The sequence below is a fragment of the Nesoenas mayeri genome, assembly GCF_963082525.1.
Source record: "Nesoenas mayeri genome assembly, chromosome: Z".
NCBI lineage: Eukaryota > Metazoa > Chordata > Aves > Columbiformes > Columbidae > Nesoenas > Nesoenas mayeri.
The window spans coordinates 7,135,108-7,150,454 of NC_137542.1; the positions used below are offsets into that span (position 1 = coordinate 7,135,108).

The 15,347-nt window shown below is 40.8% G+C and overlaps 1 protein-coding gene across 4 annotated transcripts in view; it reads right to left on the reverse strand.

Annotated features, from left to right (window-relative positions):
- ECPAS (Ecm29 proteasome adaptor and scaffold) overlaps positions 1-15,347 on the reverse strand; it is a 72,110-nt gene that overhangs the window by 47,889 nt on the left and 8,874 nt on the right. For all 4 annotated transcript variants that reach the window (XM_080362573.1, XM_080362574.1, XM_080362575.1 and 1 more), the window contains exons 2-5: positions 9,439-9,569; positions 6,036-6,152; positions 4,295-4,413; positions 3,016-3,168 (exon numbers count right to left, since the gene is read on the reverse strand). In XM_080362573.1, coding sequence (XP_080218699.1) covers positions 3,016-3,168; positions 4,295-4,413; positions 6,036-6,152; positions 9,439-9,569 — 520 coding nt within the window. The remainder of the gene's footprint in view (positions 1-3,015; positions 3,169-4,294; positions 4,414-6,035; positions 6,153-9,438; positions 9,570-15,347) is intronic.

Here is a 15,347-nt window from a genome sequence, read left to right on the forward strand (position 1 = left end):
ATTATAACTGTTTGAGAAAAAACCTCAGTCAGGAAAGGGAAGGGTCCACTGGTATTTCTGAAAACAGTTATATCAGGTTATGGACCAGAAAGAATGATCTCTCTCATATTAGAAGCAAATATTCTGACAGTACTGCATTTGAAAAATGTGTAGTAAAAGCTTTAAAAATATTTGTGTGATTTCTATGAAAAGCGTAAACCTAACAACGGAAATAATGAACCCTATGCAACACAATGTAGTGGCAGGAAACAATTCTTGATATATATTTAAAAAAAAAAAGTATTGGAAAATGGCAGTTTTAGTACTGGCCAGGGAAGGAAAGCAAAAGTATAAGGCTCAAGTTAACAGATTTTAGGCTTTTTGGAAACTGGCTAGTCTAGCTGCCCTGTGAACATCTCCATACTCTCACAAAAGCCGCTCCACCCCTCCATGTGTCCTCGGAGGCTGGTCAACACCTGCAGGCGTCAAAATTGTAGTGCTGAGACCAACAACAATTATTTTGCTCCAGACAGCCATCATGTGTTCCACATTCAGTGCACAGGCAACAAAAGGAAGTAAACAGTCCCAACAATAAGGATAAACATTCATCTCAGGTCTTTTTAGTTAAAATGTTTAAATATTTCAACATGATTATGAGTTTTAAGCCCTACAGTTAGGCTTTCTGGTTGTTTTACTGCAGACAGACTAGCAAGGCTAATTCACAACTGCACAATGACAGAGCAAGTTCTAGCAGCCATAAATTAGCTGTAAACAGCTGCAAGCAGTTTCACCCCAGGGAGCAAGTCTTCTAGAGCCAGACATCCAGCGCCACAGGCCAACTGAAGACACCCTCTGAGCACCTTCTGGAAAGAAAATGAAGCTTTCACCCCTGCCGTGGTCTCAGTAGTTAAAGATTGTTGTGGTTGGTCAGAGTACAAAACCTAAAAAGGAAGTGAGGTCTCACTGCAAAGCCCCGAGGACTTAATCTGCTGATCCCACAGCCCCAGCAGAGTGGGGGTGAAGATAACAGTATAAACCTGGGCAAACTGACCTGTGAGCAGAGGAGAACGCTGTTGCTGGGTATTGATAAGGATCATGGCTGAAACGTTGTGGCAAAACTAGTTCTTCCAGCCCCAGGATTGTCCAAGGCTAAAAGGAATCAGCCTCAAACATTGTAGCAGGAAATGACACATTCAGTATAGGGTGAACTCCGATTTACATATCAACGATAAGCTAAGGAGCCACAGCCCAGGTCAGCTAGATACGCGAGTTGGGGGATGTGCCGGAGGGCACATACCTCCATCTTCTGATATGCCCAGCTTGGCACAAAAGGCGAAAAGCTGAAACCCTTCAACACGGCCCGGGACTTGTCAAGACTTGTCCATCTTTTGCAATCACCCCTTCCCCCCAGACTTTCCTCTACTTGGACAGCCGTAAAAAGGCTCACCTAAAACAGCGCAGGCAGGGAACCCACCACCCTGAGGACCCTCCGCCCACCAGCCTCGCTGCGGGAACTGGACCAGACACCGGAGGACGCTGCGCTCCTGAGCTACAAACCCCAGCATCCTCGCTGTGGGACACTGGAGGCCATACATCGCCATACAAGTCTCGCCATCCACGCTGCGGAGGCACAAGAGTGCCTGGATCCCTCACTTTTTCCTTCTTCCTTTCTCTCTGCTCTTTCCTTCTCTCTTTTTTCTTCTATATCCCTGTTTCTTTGCCTCTCCTTCTGTGAGTGGTGATACCTTACTCTCTCTCTACCTTAGTTTTCCTCTACCACTCTCCTTTTGAACATATAAGAGTAACATAATCTTAAGCTCTGCTGTTGGATTCTTGTTAAGTTTTGTATTATAGCTACTAGTGGCTGCCAATCCATTGCTCGTAGAAGGACTTTTGCTGTTAATGTATTGATAAGTTCTGTGATATCATAAAATACTTTTGCCAAGCCACTATTCGCTGTAATCAGTATTTTAACACGTGCTTTTAATAAAACTCATAACTGAATTGGAACCCTGGAGTGATTGTCAGTCATTCACTTTGCATAACCATGCAGAATTAACCCAGAGTTAACTCACACCTGAGTCAGGGCACGTGTCACATTCAGAGTTAACTCATCCCATCTGTTGGGATGGGACAGCTGGGCATTTTAAACTACAAGTTGCAAGACTCTCAAATGAGGAGGAAGTGGTCCCTGCAGCACTTGATGGGAGCACAGCCTCCAGGAACGCTACATGGAGGAAAGCACATGCTCGCTATTTTAAAAGTCATTCCACTTGGGTGAGCAAGAGCTAGGTGCTCAGAAAAATCCTACAGAAATCAATAAACTGCTAGAAAAAAAGACGTGTTCTACTGTTAAAATTACTTATATTTTCTTTCAAAGCAAAAGCTCCCCTAGCAATACAAAGACACTAAACAAGTTAGTGGAAAACAGATTTTAAGAAAGTACTGATTTTATAAACTAGAAGATTCCTAACAAGCAGTGATCAGTAAATTCAAGTTGCTTTGTAAATCATTCTTGCACTCAGAAACTGTGCTCACAACTAGACATGCCATTACAGTTAAAACATTTTTCATCAGAAGACAGATGAAAGACAAATCTTGTTATTAAAGGTTCAGTTCTGGAAAGCATAAGGTTTCAGAGATTATGCCTGCTTATGACCTTGGCAGAATAAGCCTTAAAACTCAAATGCAGGAAGGTGAGCGCACATTTTGGTCTGGCTTCTATTTTAAAGGTTCGGTTATTTAACAGATAGCTCACATGTCTCATAACTTCACTTTGATCCCAAAAGAGGTCAAGGACTGAATAGCATAACATCTATTGAAATAGAAAAAAGACATTTGTTAAATAAGGAAGGTGGTGATCCCGTTCTTGGAATTAGAACCCTGTTTTGTATCTTACTGAAACATTTAACTGGCTTAATTTGAGCTAGGAAATATCCGTTTATTTCAAATGAGTTTCCAAGGGTGCAGTTTGTAATGTTTCACACATAAAAAACACATCAATACTAGAGAAGACTGGTATTAACTTTTACTTACCCATAAGGCATAAGCAGAACATCCAACATAAAGTCCAAAAGCAGCTGTACAGTCTTTGGTTTTTCAGCAAGATTAAATGGAGAAGCTGCTGCTTTCAGTGGTTCAGCAGGGTATTTCATGTGAAAAAGGGTTGGTATTAGAAGATGCATTAGGCTGAAAAACAATTATATTTACTGCAACCATTTAAAAAAAAACAACACCCATTTATTCTTAACATTCAAGAGAGAAACCTTTAACAACAAACCTGGTCCTTAATAGCAAAAAAAAGTATTAGAAAAAGTTAAACTGATTCACAATCTCGTGGTCTCTGCCACCTGTTATACTTAAAAACAGAAGGCAGAAGATATATTAGAATTTGTGCTTAAAATAGAACATATATATCTCTGTGCATGCACACACACACATCTGGAGAGAGAAGTCACTGCCTTTGTCTAGACTTCTGTTGTTTTGTAACTGTGCCACAAAATACAGTCTAGGACGGTCTTGTCTGTAAGAAATTTAAAGTTTGAAATCCAAGCCTATCTAGAACAGAAGTCAATAAACACCGTTCAGCTTCACCAAAGACTGCACACAGACAAATATACTTATATAGCAATATAGCCAGATTTCCCAAAGCTCTCTTCACTCATGTACTTGCTTTTCGGACAGAGAAAAACCATGGTCCTAGAGAAGTCCATCAAGTATTTTCACACTGATCTCATGAACAGAAGCAAGATTTTATGTTTACACTGTCACATTGATATAGTGAATGAAAATATGATTTTAATGCCATTTTCCAGTGTCAGCATGGTTCATAATTAACAGTAACCTAGAAGTTCTTAGTATGCAGCAGTTCCCAACTTCAGTGTTTGTTTTATTTACTACAACTTAGTGTTTCAAATGAGTAGGAATTTTGGTTATCTCACAATTCAGAGCGGCCAGTCTGACACATTTACTGCTGTTCCTGTTGCTGGACAGTGGATATTTACTGAAGGTCTGGTCTTAGTCTGTAAACCAGAATTTGATGAAGATGGATTGGGGATACGGACAGGCATATCCATCATAACACAGGTCTCTTATCATACAGGGAGTTTGCTGCTGCACATCCTGTATCTTATTACAACGCTAGACTACATGAATTCTTTGTATCACCCAAATTACTGAATTGCTGATCCACATTGTGCAAGCCAAGAACATCCTAAGCAATCTTGAAGGGAAAAAAAAAACTTTTAACAAGTGATAGAAAGTATTTTACTGAAACAACACCAACAGAATTAACTCCAAGGATAAGTAGCTATACCTGTCTTGCTGTGGTTGAGGTTTCCCTTCCATTGCAGTGAGAAGAGTTGGAGCCAATTCACATTGTTTTTCCACAGGCAGACGGGGGTATCCCATCTTAACATAAATTATGGTAAAATTCTAAAGGAGTAGAAAAAGCACACAGTATTGCAACAGTGCAAAAGAAATATTTGTTCTTTAAACTCTTCTTGTATGTTGCGTTACATAATTAGGTCTTGGAAACATATGTTTTGGAAGACAAATTTTTTAATTCTAAGGCTCATGAGACTGACATCTATTGAAGGAGAGGTGCAGCAAGACCCACTCAGAAAAGCCCTGAGTTTTGCTGAGCTTTCACTTTGAAAGAAGGAAAACAACAATGCAAAAACCCCTTTCCATCTTCTCTTATTCACTGCCAATTTCACCAAAAGCATCTTTACCTAAGCAACAGCTTCAAGGAAAGCAAATGTAATTTTCTGTCTTACCTATTTCTGAAGTGAAATAGAAAGCAATAGTGATTAAATACAAAGTCATAAGTAAGGTATCTCTTGAAAATACGTTTCTACATCAGCATAGTAACAAGCTGCAAATGCAATCCCAACAGAGTCCAGTGATAGGGCAGCACAGCAGAGCAACACTGAATACTGGACTATCCAGCTCCTATCGTGTTGATCCAAGTCCAGCCAAGAACTGTACAGATAAGAGTTAGTTATGTGTTCAATGACCTGGTTGAAATGAGTGTTGAAGTGGGAAGCATTATACTTCTTTGTAGATGGCACTCGTTAAAATTTTCTGAAGCGTCATAGCACAAAACAACTTGCATCACTGAGATACGTGAATGGAAACAGATTTTTAACATGTCCAGCCAAAAGCAGAGTTTATGTCAAGTTTGTTTTCCAACATGATGGTCCTTTTACTGCTCTACAGAACATATGCACTCTAGAAACCCTAAGTCATCTCCAAAAGGTGAACTGCGGATAATCCCATTTGCTTAAAGACAATCTGAGATTACTTCTATGTTACTGCTATTTAGAGCCTAAATACTTATCCATCAGTTTATAAGAGGGTACATTTTCCATTTATGCTACATATGACTGAATAGTCAAATAAGGACACCAAGTTTCCCTGTGATTTTATCACTTTTTTCACAATTGTGATTTGCAATATATCTAGCACAGCTGAAATGAAAATTTTCTTCAAAGTTTCACAAAAAAAAATTTTTAAACTACATTCACTTCTACACTACTTTGAATGAAAACATCTAGTGAATTTTCCCTATCTACAAAAAAGGTTTTAAAATATTTTTTAATATTTTCTTGCTCAGCTCAGGTTCTGACTCTAAAACCACATAAAAATACAAGTTTTCATATGTTCAGAGAAATATGGATGTTTTAATTGAGACTCCAATCCTGCACGATGTTTTAAGAGCCTGATTCTGCATGTATCAAGATCAGCATAGGTGGCTGTCTGCTGGATCTTGTAACAATGAACAGACCCACTACAAAACAAGCAATGACTATTCATGCATTCATGAAATACCAAGAGTAATTATTAATAATTTGAACCGAATCAATTGTGTAGTTGTTTTATGAAACTAAGTTTCACCCACACTAGATTATAAAGTTTAGTTTTAAAAAATATCTTAAAACATCAACCTCATGACAACAACATACTTCCTAGAAGAGCTAAATACAGAAGCTTTAACAAATATTCTGCTTGCTACAAGTAAATCAGCAACTATTCTTGGAAGAACAGACACTTACAGTGACAAAAGACACTGCAGAAGGATCTTGATATTGAACTAGCAATGTCTCTACTGGAAGCTGAATTTTTGGACGACTTTTGATGCGCTTATTCAGATGAACCAGCAGCTCCATGACCTGATAGGAAGAAAACAAAAAACTTATAAGAACCACCTTTTATTTTACTACTTTGGACTCCATATGTCATCCTCAGTCCACTAGGCAGGCCTACTATAAACAGATCAAGCCTGAGTCTCCTGATTATCTAATCTCTGAAAAAAACACCAGTCAACATTGATTGCATTACCTTGAAATCACTCTGACGTACCTGAGGTCACTGTTAAGACAAACACATAGGAAGTCCCAAACCATGCCACCATCAATAACCTCTACCAGCAGAAATGTCAGGAAGAAATTACTACTGAGGATGACCAGTTCTCTCTATACAGTTGGCTATCATCCCTCTAAACAGAGCCTGGTTTGGAAACCTGCATTGCAGCTCTATCATGTGGCTGTAGAGCCGGGGACAGGGCGCTCTGAAACAAGAAAGGGGCAGAGTGGTACTTTCTCATGACAATGACTCTCTAGTGCAGCAGTAGCCCAGAGGGTTTGTGCAGTCTCTATCTTCCAAGGTTTTTCAAGACCCATCTCAATAAAACCTTCAGCATCACAGCCTGAACTTATAATTGACCCTGTTTTAATGTTTTAAGCAGGAAGTTGGTCTGGAGACCTCCTGAGATCCCCTCCAAGTTGAGTTATTCCATGACTGTACAATCCCACAAAGCAGTTTCTTGGCATAGCAGCAGCAAAGTGTCATTTGTAAATCTGCTAAATGAGGCATCATAACTGAACAGAATAACTTGAAAAACTACAATCTCCACTCTGGAACAACGGGTTTTGAGAAACCACACTGAACATCTGCATCCAGCCTACAAACCCTATCAGATTCTCAAGCGAGGTGGCCCAAAAATATGTGACATTAAATGGAGTCAGCTCAGCTCCAGTAAAACCAGACAAAGCCACTCCTAGAGGCATGTCAACTTCAAGCAATTGAAGTCAAAAAGCCAGGGTGGGCATGCTGTCCCGTGCTTTTGATGGCTCATTACTGCAGCGATGAGAACATATCAACGCATATGGAGATGCAGAGATGCACAGAGGTCTTGTTAGTAGTGAGAGCAGAGCCCAGCAGAGCTGAGTCAAGCTGAGCCTTCTTTAATTAGCCTTTCTCAATGTATAGCTTTACCAATATGGGCCTTGACTAAGAGGCTAAACAGGATGTTTTTTGCAAAAAATGTTATTCCAAACACACAGGCCCAACATTCACACATCCTACATACGGCAGTGGTGTTCCAAACCGAGATATCATACTCACTGGCATGGGCTATCACACTTTACACTCATAAAAAACATACTTCTGTATAAACTGCCCAAGGCCCTTTATGTTTTTACTAATCGCTGTGATTTAATCATGTTAGTACTATACATTTGGATGGTCATGTTAATATTTATCTCCCTTTATCATCCAGGTAGCTGGAACCACGTGTCCTGCTGTTCCCACATATTATCTGGTTTTCACCATATTATGATCACGGTAAATTGCTGTTACTAAAGCTGGTCGCGGAAAATGCAGAACCCTATGCTTGCTGAGCAGTATATGAGCTAAGACATCTTTGCATCTACTCTATGACAAGGTATCAAACAAAGTAATGTCCAGATATAATCCAGAGATTGACCACAAGCATGTAACTTAGACCAGAAATAAGCTGACAACCTAAGCAATGCTGACAGCTATCAGATTTTGCTGCTGCAAAATCAATGTAACAGCAGTCACAAATTCCTGTTATTTTAGAGAGGAAAAATCTGTCTGTACACACTTTATTGTGAAGAAAGAGAAACATATGACTACAACAGAGTTTGAGGAACTAGTTCAAATTACCCATGGTGGCTGGTGAAAAAAAACACGTCTGGATGTGGGTATATGTAAGGGTTTCGCTCATGTCCTGCTTCTCTAATCATTAATACCAAATCAGTGCAGTACGGATTTCATTCCGTGGTACTCATCAGACCGGAATCAGGCAAACACCTGCACATCCGAGTATGACCACTTCTTCTGTTTTTGCTGGCTTCACGTGGGCTGCATAAAGCAACACAGGACCCAGTTTGGCACAAATGCTGCCAGTGCATCAGTACTTCTTGCAGCACATCTGAACCAGCACCGTGAATTTACCCTGGATTCATTCTTTGCATGACACTGGTAGGTAACCAACTTGGTAGAAGACATTCTAGAGCTGAACTTAACTAATCTGTCAAACTGTGGCCTCAAGAGGAACTATCTTTTCAGGATAAATGTATTGAGAAGGTATAAGCATTGCAAGCTTATGCACACACCTAGACTATGTCTTAGATCTGAAAATGTACGAGGACAGTAAGTTCAAATTACTAAATGAGGCAGTAATACTGACCTGACAATCTCAAAATTAAGGCCAGGGCTAAGAACAACAAAGGAATATATGAAGGCAATCAGAAGAAAAATCGAATTTTACATTCTAGCAGTCCAAGCTGGAGAAGTTAAGTTTGAGGAGTCAGAGTAAAATAGAGTGTAGTCAATCCGTCTGGTGACTGAATGAACTACACTGTGTTTCTAAAGCTGGGTGAAGGGAATAGAATCACAGAATGGTTTGGGTTGGAAGGGACCTTCAAAGCTCATCTGGTCCAACCCTCTGGCATGAGCAGGGACATCTTCACCCAGAGCAGGTTGCTCAGAGCCCCATCCAGCCTGGGCTTGAAGTACCTGAACACCTGTATTGACATACACTTTGCCAGCACACTGCCATCACACAAATGTTCTTTTTTGCTTGTATATCTATACTATTGAAAGCTACACTGTCAATTCAATTAAAACGGTCTAAGTTTTCCAACCACAATTAACTATGTTGGCGCACTTCTTGTTGTTGGTTTTAAACCACTACAAAGATAGCAGGAGAGACACACAACATGGGATGGCAGGGTTTTGTCACTGCCTACCGTCAGACACTGGGTCAAATAAAGTTTGTCCTTCTCCTTCCATTATATTGCATCTACTTTATCACTTCTTATTAGATTAGTTTTCCAATTGCCTGAATGGTCATGGAAAAAAAAAAGCTTTTGTTTTCCTTAACATTGCCTTAACATGACTTTGAGGCTGGAGTTGAACAGGCAATAGGGGGAAACAAATGCAGCCTCCACACACCTGCAAAAGATCTTGCTGACCCAAGCAATGACTCTTTTCTTTAAGCCCTAACAGTTGTAATAAAGCCACTCTGTATCAGGCTTATGATAACTTTTCCTCAAAGAGTAAACTTCTCCACAGAGAACATCCAAGTACAGTAAATCACAGTACAAAAAGGGTATTTCCTTCTCCCATTCCTGTAAATCACACCCTTACCTTTTTACGAACTCCTTCCTGTGTGCTGGACAGCTTGAGGAGAACAGGGGGTAGGAATTTGGAAATAATGTTCTGTAACTGCTCGTCTGTTTCTGCATGGCCAAGACGCAAGAACACACGTTCAAGTTGATCTGCAGTTAAAAAAAAAGGAAGGAGGGGGAAAGAGTGAAACTTAAGGTTGAAACTTAAAATTGCTTCAGCAAGAAAACAACTTTTTCTGAGCACCCCCTAATGGGCTTGTAAGAAATGCTGCACGCAGTTCCTAAAGTATTTCCATCTAATGGCTTCCAGTACCAGCCTCAACAGTTACATGGAGATCACTCCTATCAAAGGCAGAAACAATTAAGATTTCCTTTGCTTTCACATTGTGTTTCAGAGGCTAGAACATCACCAAAGGTGAAATGGAAGGTTAGGATCTCCGAGTCACTCCCTGCCCTTTCTGGTTTGACAGCAATGGTGTGAGGGCTGTCAACTTTCAAAAACACACTTGCTGTGATAGGCATTCAGATCATGATGTTCTCTATCACCACTAATTAATCCCAGGGCAAAAAGATCTGGCCAATTCTTGTTATTATTCTTATTAAATCTACGGTTCTCATCATGCACAGGGACCTTACTGTTACAGACCTTGTGTCAATGCAACAAATACACCAAACACACACCACAGAACCCAACACTAATTACAGTTATTATAGCATTGCAGAAGGGAAGAAGTATAAGCAAAGCACAAATTATAGGCTTGGGGCAAGTCACACCATCACAGTTGTGAATAAATAAACAGCCTGCACACCTGAGAGCACAAGAAACAAACTAAAAAGTGAAAACCAAGTTCTTTGCAAGCTTGAGACTACTGTTCCAGGGTAAATTGATTACTCATGGGAGTATTCATAGGACATCTCGACACAGGCTAAACTGTTCTGTCCACGACTTTCTTGTTAAGCCACTTAGGTCTTAAAGAAAATCTTTACAAAGCTGTACAAACGTTGACTGAACCAATTATTGATATGTTACAATTTGTTGACCTTCTGTCAAATAGACAGCACTATCAATAGGAATAAGTGTGAAACACAGGAAATATTGCTGCAACTTAAAACACAGCTTTGTGTTATTATGTGATTTGTGTTATTATCACTCAATGAAGCCGCTAGAGTGTTGTAACGAATTCACCTTCCCCCAGCCAGCAGGTCTCCTCCACAAACCCAGGAAGACAGAAACAAAAATATTGCAAAAAGGTGGAAGTTGCAACTCTGACAAGATCAAGAGAAGGAAGGTGGAGCAATAAACATGTTTTCTGAGTGAGCTAGCAGATCATTTCAAGGAAACAGATGAGACCAAAATCTCTGTCAGCAGCTCAAGTGCAAGTGCTGAGGACCATCCGCCTTTATCGAAAGAACGGAAGAGTTCCTGTTTTTAAGTGCCAGCACAGCTTTCCCAACAACTCAACCAGAAGCAAAGCAAACCCTCCCTGGCACAGCAGCATTCCAGATGGCCGGATCGAGAAGAGTGCTGGTGCACAGGACCAGGAGCGTCTCTTCACATCGCAGCACTGCAGATCAGATCTGCAGGCAGCAAGGAGACATGGGGTTTTGAATGGCCTACAGGTCTTGAGACATCCTACAAGGAGGAAACCGTTCCCCCAAAAGACTAATCTAAGGTGACCTGTTGCAGGCTGAGATTAGAGGGCAACCCAGGACAGCCCTCTTTCAGCTGAAGAGGATCACTGACCTGCCGTAAAGGACTAGAGAGGCAAAAAAGAGAAAAGCACTGGTACAGAGCAGAGGTGAAAACTGAGATGAACGGATATAGATGGAATCTAAGTGAACAAAAAGGATGTTCAAATAAAAATACAGCTCTAGCTAGCACATCTATCATGACGTAGCTGCAGAAGCCTTTACTGTCTGATTTTTTAAATCTGTGCTACCCCTGCACTAAGACTCCTCACAGAGTCATCCCTCCTTTGCCAGCTGTAGATTAAACATAAATGTACCGCTTCCAACATTTTATTTTCTGCTGAGCAAATATGACAGGCAGCTGAAAACACAGAGGACTATGAAATGTTACTGTCAGGGAAATTACAAGCCAAAATTCTGCAGCATCTACAATAAAAACTGACTTGAGTAAATTTCTTGTTTCAGATAGATTTCACATATCAGGCTGTCAGCTGGCAAATGACCTCAGGATATTTATCTCATATCCCCCTTTTTTTTTTTTTCTAAATCCTAACAATTTATTTCTCTCTTCACCTTCCTTTTCATGTCATGCGCCGCCCTCCCTGAGTGACCTCCTCCTCCAAGGACATCCATGGTGTCTCCATGACACCACCAGCAGGAGGAGACTGTTTAGGTCACATCAAGCAGCTGAAATAACTCCAACAATGAATGAAATCATCCAATCTTTCCCACTCGACCAGGAGATCACTGCACACCCAGCATCTTCAAGCAAGTCAGGAACCTCCCCAACAACACACTCCTTCAGATGGCAACAGATCAGTCTCAAGTGTATGGAAACATGAGCAAACTTATTTGTAAAGTCACTTGTTGTAGCCACTGGACTATTATAGGCAAAAGGCAAAAAAAAAACATTCTGCAGGTGCCCACAGGAACTGCAGCAACACACTGAATTGCAAACATCTCTCCCATTTCCAGCTTCTTCCATTATTCTGTTGTTACAAGTTGCACAACCAGAATTATAATGATACTAGAGATCAGGAGAAAAAAAACCCAAAACTACCCCCTGTGAGATATGTTTATCACTTTTCCAATCTCTCTGCTGCCTAGTCAGCTAAGTCCTGATATTGCCATCAGGTATCCTTGCTGTCATGGTTTAACCTGAGCTAGCAATCACAACCACAATAGATGATTGTTCACTTCCCCGTACCCCAAGTATGGGAGAGAATCGAAAGGGAAGTGAGAAACTCATGGACTGAGATAAACACAGTTTAATAAAATTAAAAAACAATACTAATATACTACTACTATAAAATATAAAATAAAAGATACTCAATGCAATTCCTCACAAATTCCATCTGCTCTGAGCAGCTATTCCCAGGAAGAGAGCCCCCTGGTTCCCAACATCTGATGCCAGAGAGAGAAAAAAATGCCAAAAAGGCAGAAAGGCCCAGAGGCAACTGCAAAACTGCAGAACAGGGAAAACAAACAAAGAAACGGAACTCCTGAACATAACTCAACGGAAACAGACCAGAACTGGAATGGGTCTAATGAGACAGAAAGCCCAACTCTCGTTAAGTATGAAGCACAACACTGATGGCATGGAATATTCTCACTTCTCAGCCTGGATGTTGGTCTAGGTCTGTCCCATCCATGTCCTCCTTCTTAGGTGACTCACACCTTCAGACAGAGCCCAGAAAGACCTTTGTGTCCTGGACAATGGCTAAGAGAACAGTTACAACTCAAAACCACTGGAAATTTACTTGAAGAAAAATATTAATTCTGTTCCAGAGTGCTATTTTATTGTTCTCAAACTAAATCCTGACAACAACTGTACTAGCTACAAAAAAGAAGTTTTTAACAGCATGAAAAATATTAACTCTATTTCAGTCAAACCAGCACGCTTCCCTTAACCATAAGCACAACAGGACTCTTCAGCAAATTCCAGGAGATGTGCGGCCGAGCTGCAGTTGAGAAACTGGTCAGGAGTTTGCCAGAGCACTCTTCCATGCTGCAAACACGGGCTCTATCCACAGCGGACAGGAAAACAAAGAGCTGTACACCCTCCCAAGTATTGCACATCAACCATTTTCTTCCCAGCTTTTTATTCTACTAGCAATCAAGACCATCTCTCAGGCTGACAGCATTCATTATGGGAAAGTGTACACCCTGGAGATTTAAAGCACCACACACAGTGGTCCAGGAGAGGAGCTGGGGACGGAACATCTGGGACTCAGACACCATGTCCTATCTCCCTGTGTGTTGCAGAAGTGTAGGCGATGGGGCCAGCTTCCTTCCCTCCGTGCTTCGTGTCTTCTACAGCCTTCACCTGGCCCCCGTCCAGCCTGCGCCAGCCGCCAGACCGCTATGCATCAGCCAGCAAAGGACACAAAGGGTCTGCTCCCAACCCATATCAACTTCCCACATCGTGCACTTCACAGATTTTGAAGAGTGAAGCCCAACTCTTCTCCATCTAGTTTTGCAGCCTCTACCGCCGACTGTAAAACTGCACAGCTGTAATTTCAGTGGAGGACCACTAGATTATGGGATAGTTAAAACCGGCAAAACAAGAGGTCTAACTTCCTTTGCTACATACCATGGAAAAAAATATTACACAAACAGTTTTCAATAAGCCTTAGCAGCTGAAATAAACTACTACAGCAATCTTATCACAACTTGACAGTAAGAATACTGAATCTTAATTAGAAAGTTTTAGGCGTCTCAGTCTTTACCTTTGCTAGCCAACACTCAACTTAAAATGCAGTTCATGCAATGACACAATTCCAATAATTTTTCTTTCCAAAAGTCAACTAATACAGTTAAATATCATTTTTTAAGTTTTCTGGAAGCACTGAAGAAGCAAGAAATGGAGGGATGACATTTATTAAAGTATAGCTTTATTCTCATCTAAAAAGCCAATACTTAAGAGATCTGAGATTTTACAAAGGCTTCTCCTTCCTTAATCTCACATTAAACCCTCATCTCAAATTTGGGACTGTAATATTTCCCTGGTATTTGTTCCCACCCATAGCACCTTTTGTATTAGTGCCCCAGTTTTATTTAAAACAAGACCAATTATCTTTTAGTGATTTTTTTCTTTCAGCTAAAATCTTCCAAGTAAGTGCATTTTCCTGAAGTTGGCTGCACATTTTTCAGTGTCCACTCCAGAGCTGATCACACCTGCTGTTTACAGTATTATCCAGCTAACAGTAGGAAGGGTATGCAGAAAAGGCCCAGGTTTATACTTTTTTGTTAAGGAAGTCAAGGTCGCTGATAGAACTCTTAATGTCCCACAAGTGATGGGATGCACTCATAGGGGGAGGCAGACAGAACAGTGACCCAAATTGAACAAGGTACTCCATGCCATCCAAATTATACTTAGTTTAAAACTGGGGGGGGCATGAGGGTCTCACTCTCTTCATCCATGGTTGGCTTCTGATGGGGACCCCACCCTGCCTGCAATCCTGCTCCAAGTTCCAGTCTGGGCATTCCTGAATCCCGTTCCTGTTTCCTGGAGAGTCCAGTCCAGGATTTCCTAGTGTCTGCCCTGCAGCCACTGGCATGACACTGCGGGAAATTCAATACTTTTGCCTATTTTGCATTATTTCTCTCATTATTAGCATTATTAATAAAGCTATTTTAATTTTCCAACTTGTAAGTCTCTTTTCCCTTTCCCTAGCAGGAAGGGCACGGATTAATTGAGAGCATCTGCCACACTTTATTGTTGCCCTGCAATAAATAGTGACAGATTTATTGGTGCCCAATGTGGGGAGAGTGAGGGGCTGAGAGGGACTCTGACAAAGCAGCTTCCCAGGTAGTATAACCAGGAGAGTATGGGACCCTACGGCTGTGCAATATGAGCTCAAATCCTGCCTCTGGTGGGAGATCTGGGAAAGCTCAGTTCAGAGAGTATCAACTTTTTCTTTGAGTGTTACGAATCGGTGAGACAATGACAGATTTGTGTGCTCCACAGACCATTTAGCAATGTTAAAGCAGATTGCAGTTATTATATCGATTTGAATGATGCTGTTACAAATCTTGTGTTATTTGCTCACTTGGTTGGATTCAATAATGCCTTTTTTGAGGTGTATACTTCTTTTTAGTGTTTATGTGCGGTTTATCACCTCCAGAAGCCAGCTTAAAGTAATTGCTTTGGTGTTGGGTTACTTAGCATTGCTCTGTGTAGTCATATTTAAGCTGACAGTGTATATATATTCATTATTCGCATACTTCAGGAGTATA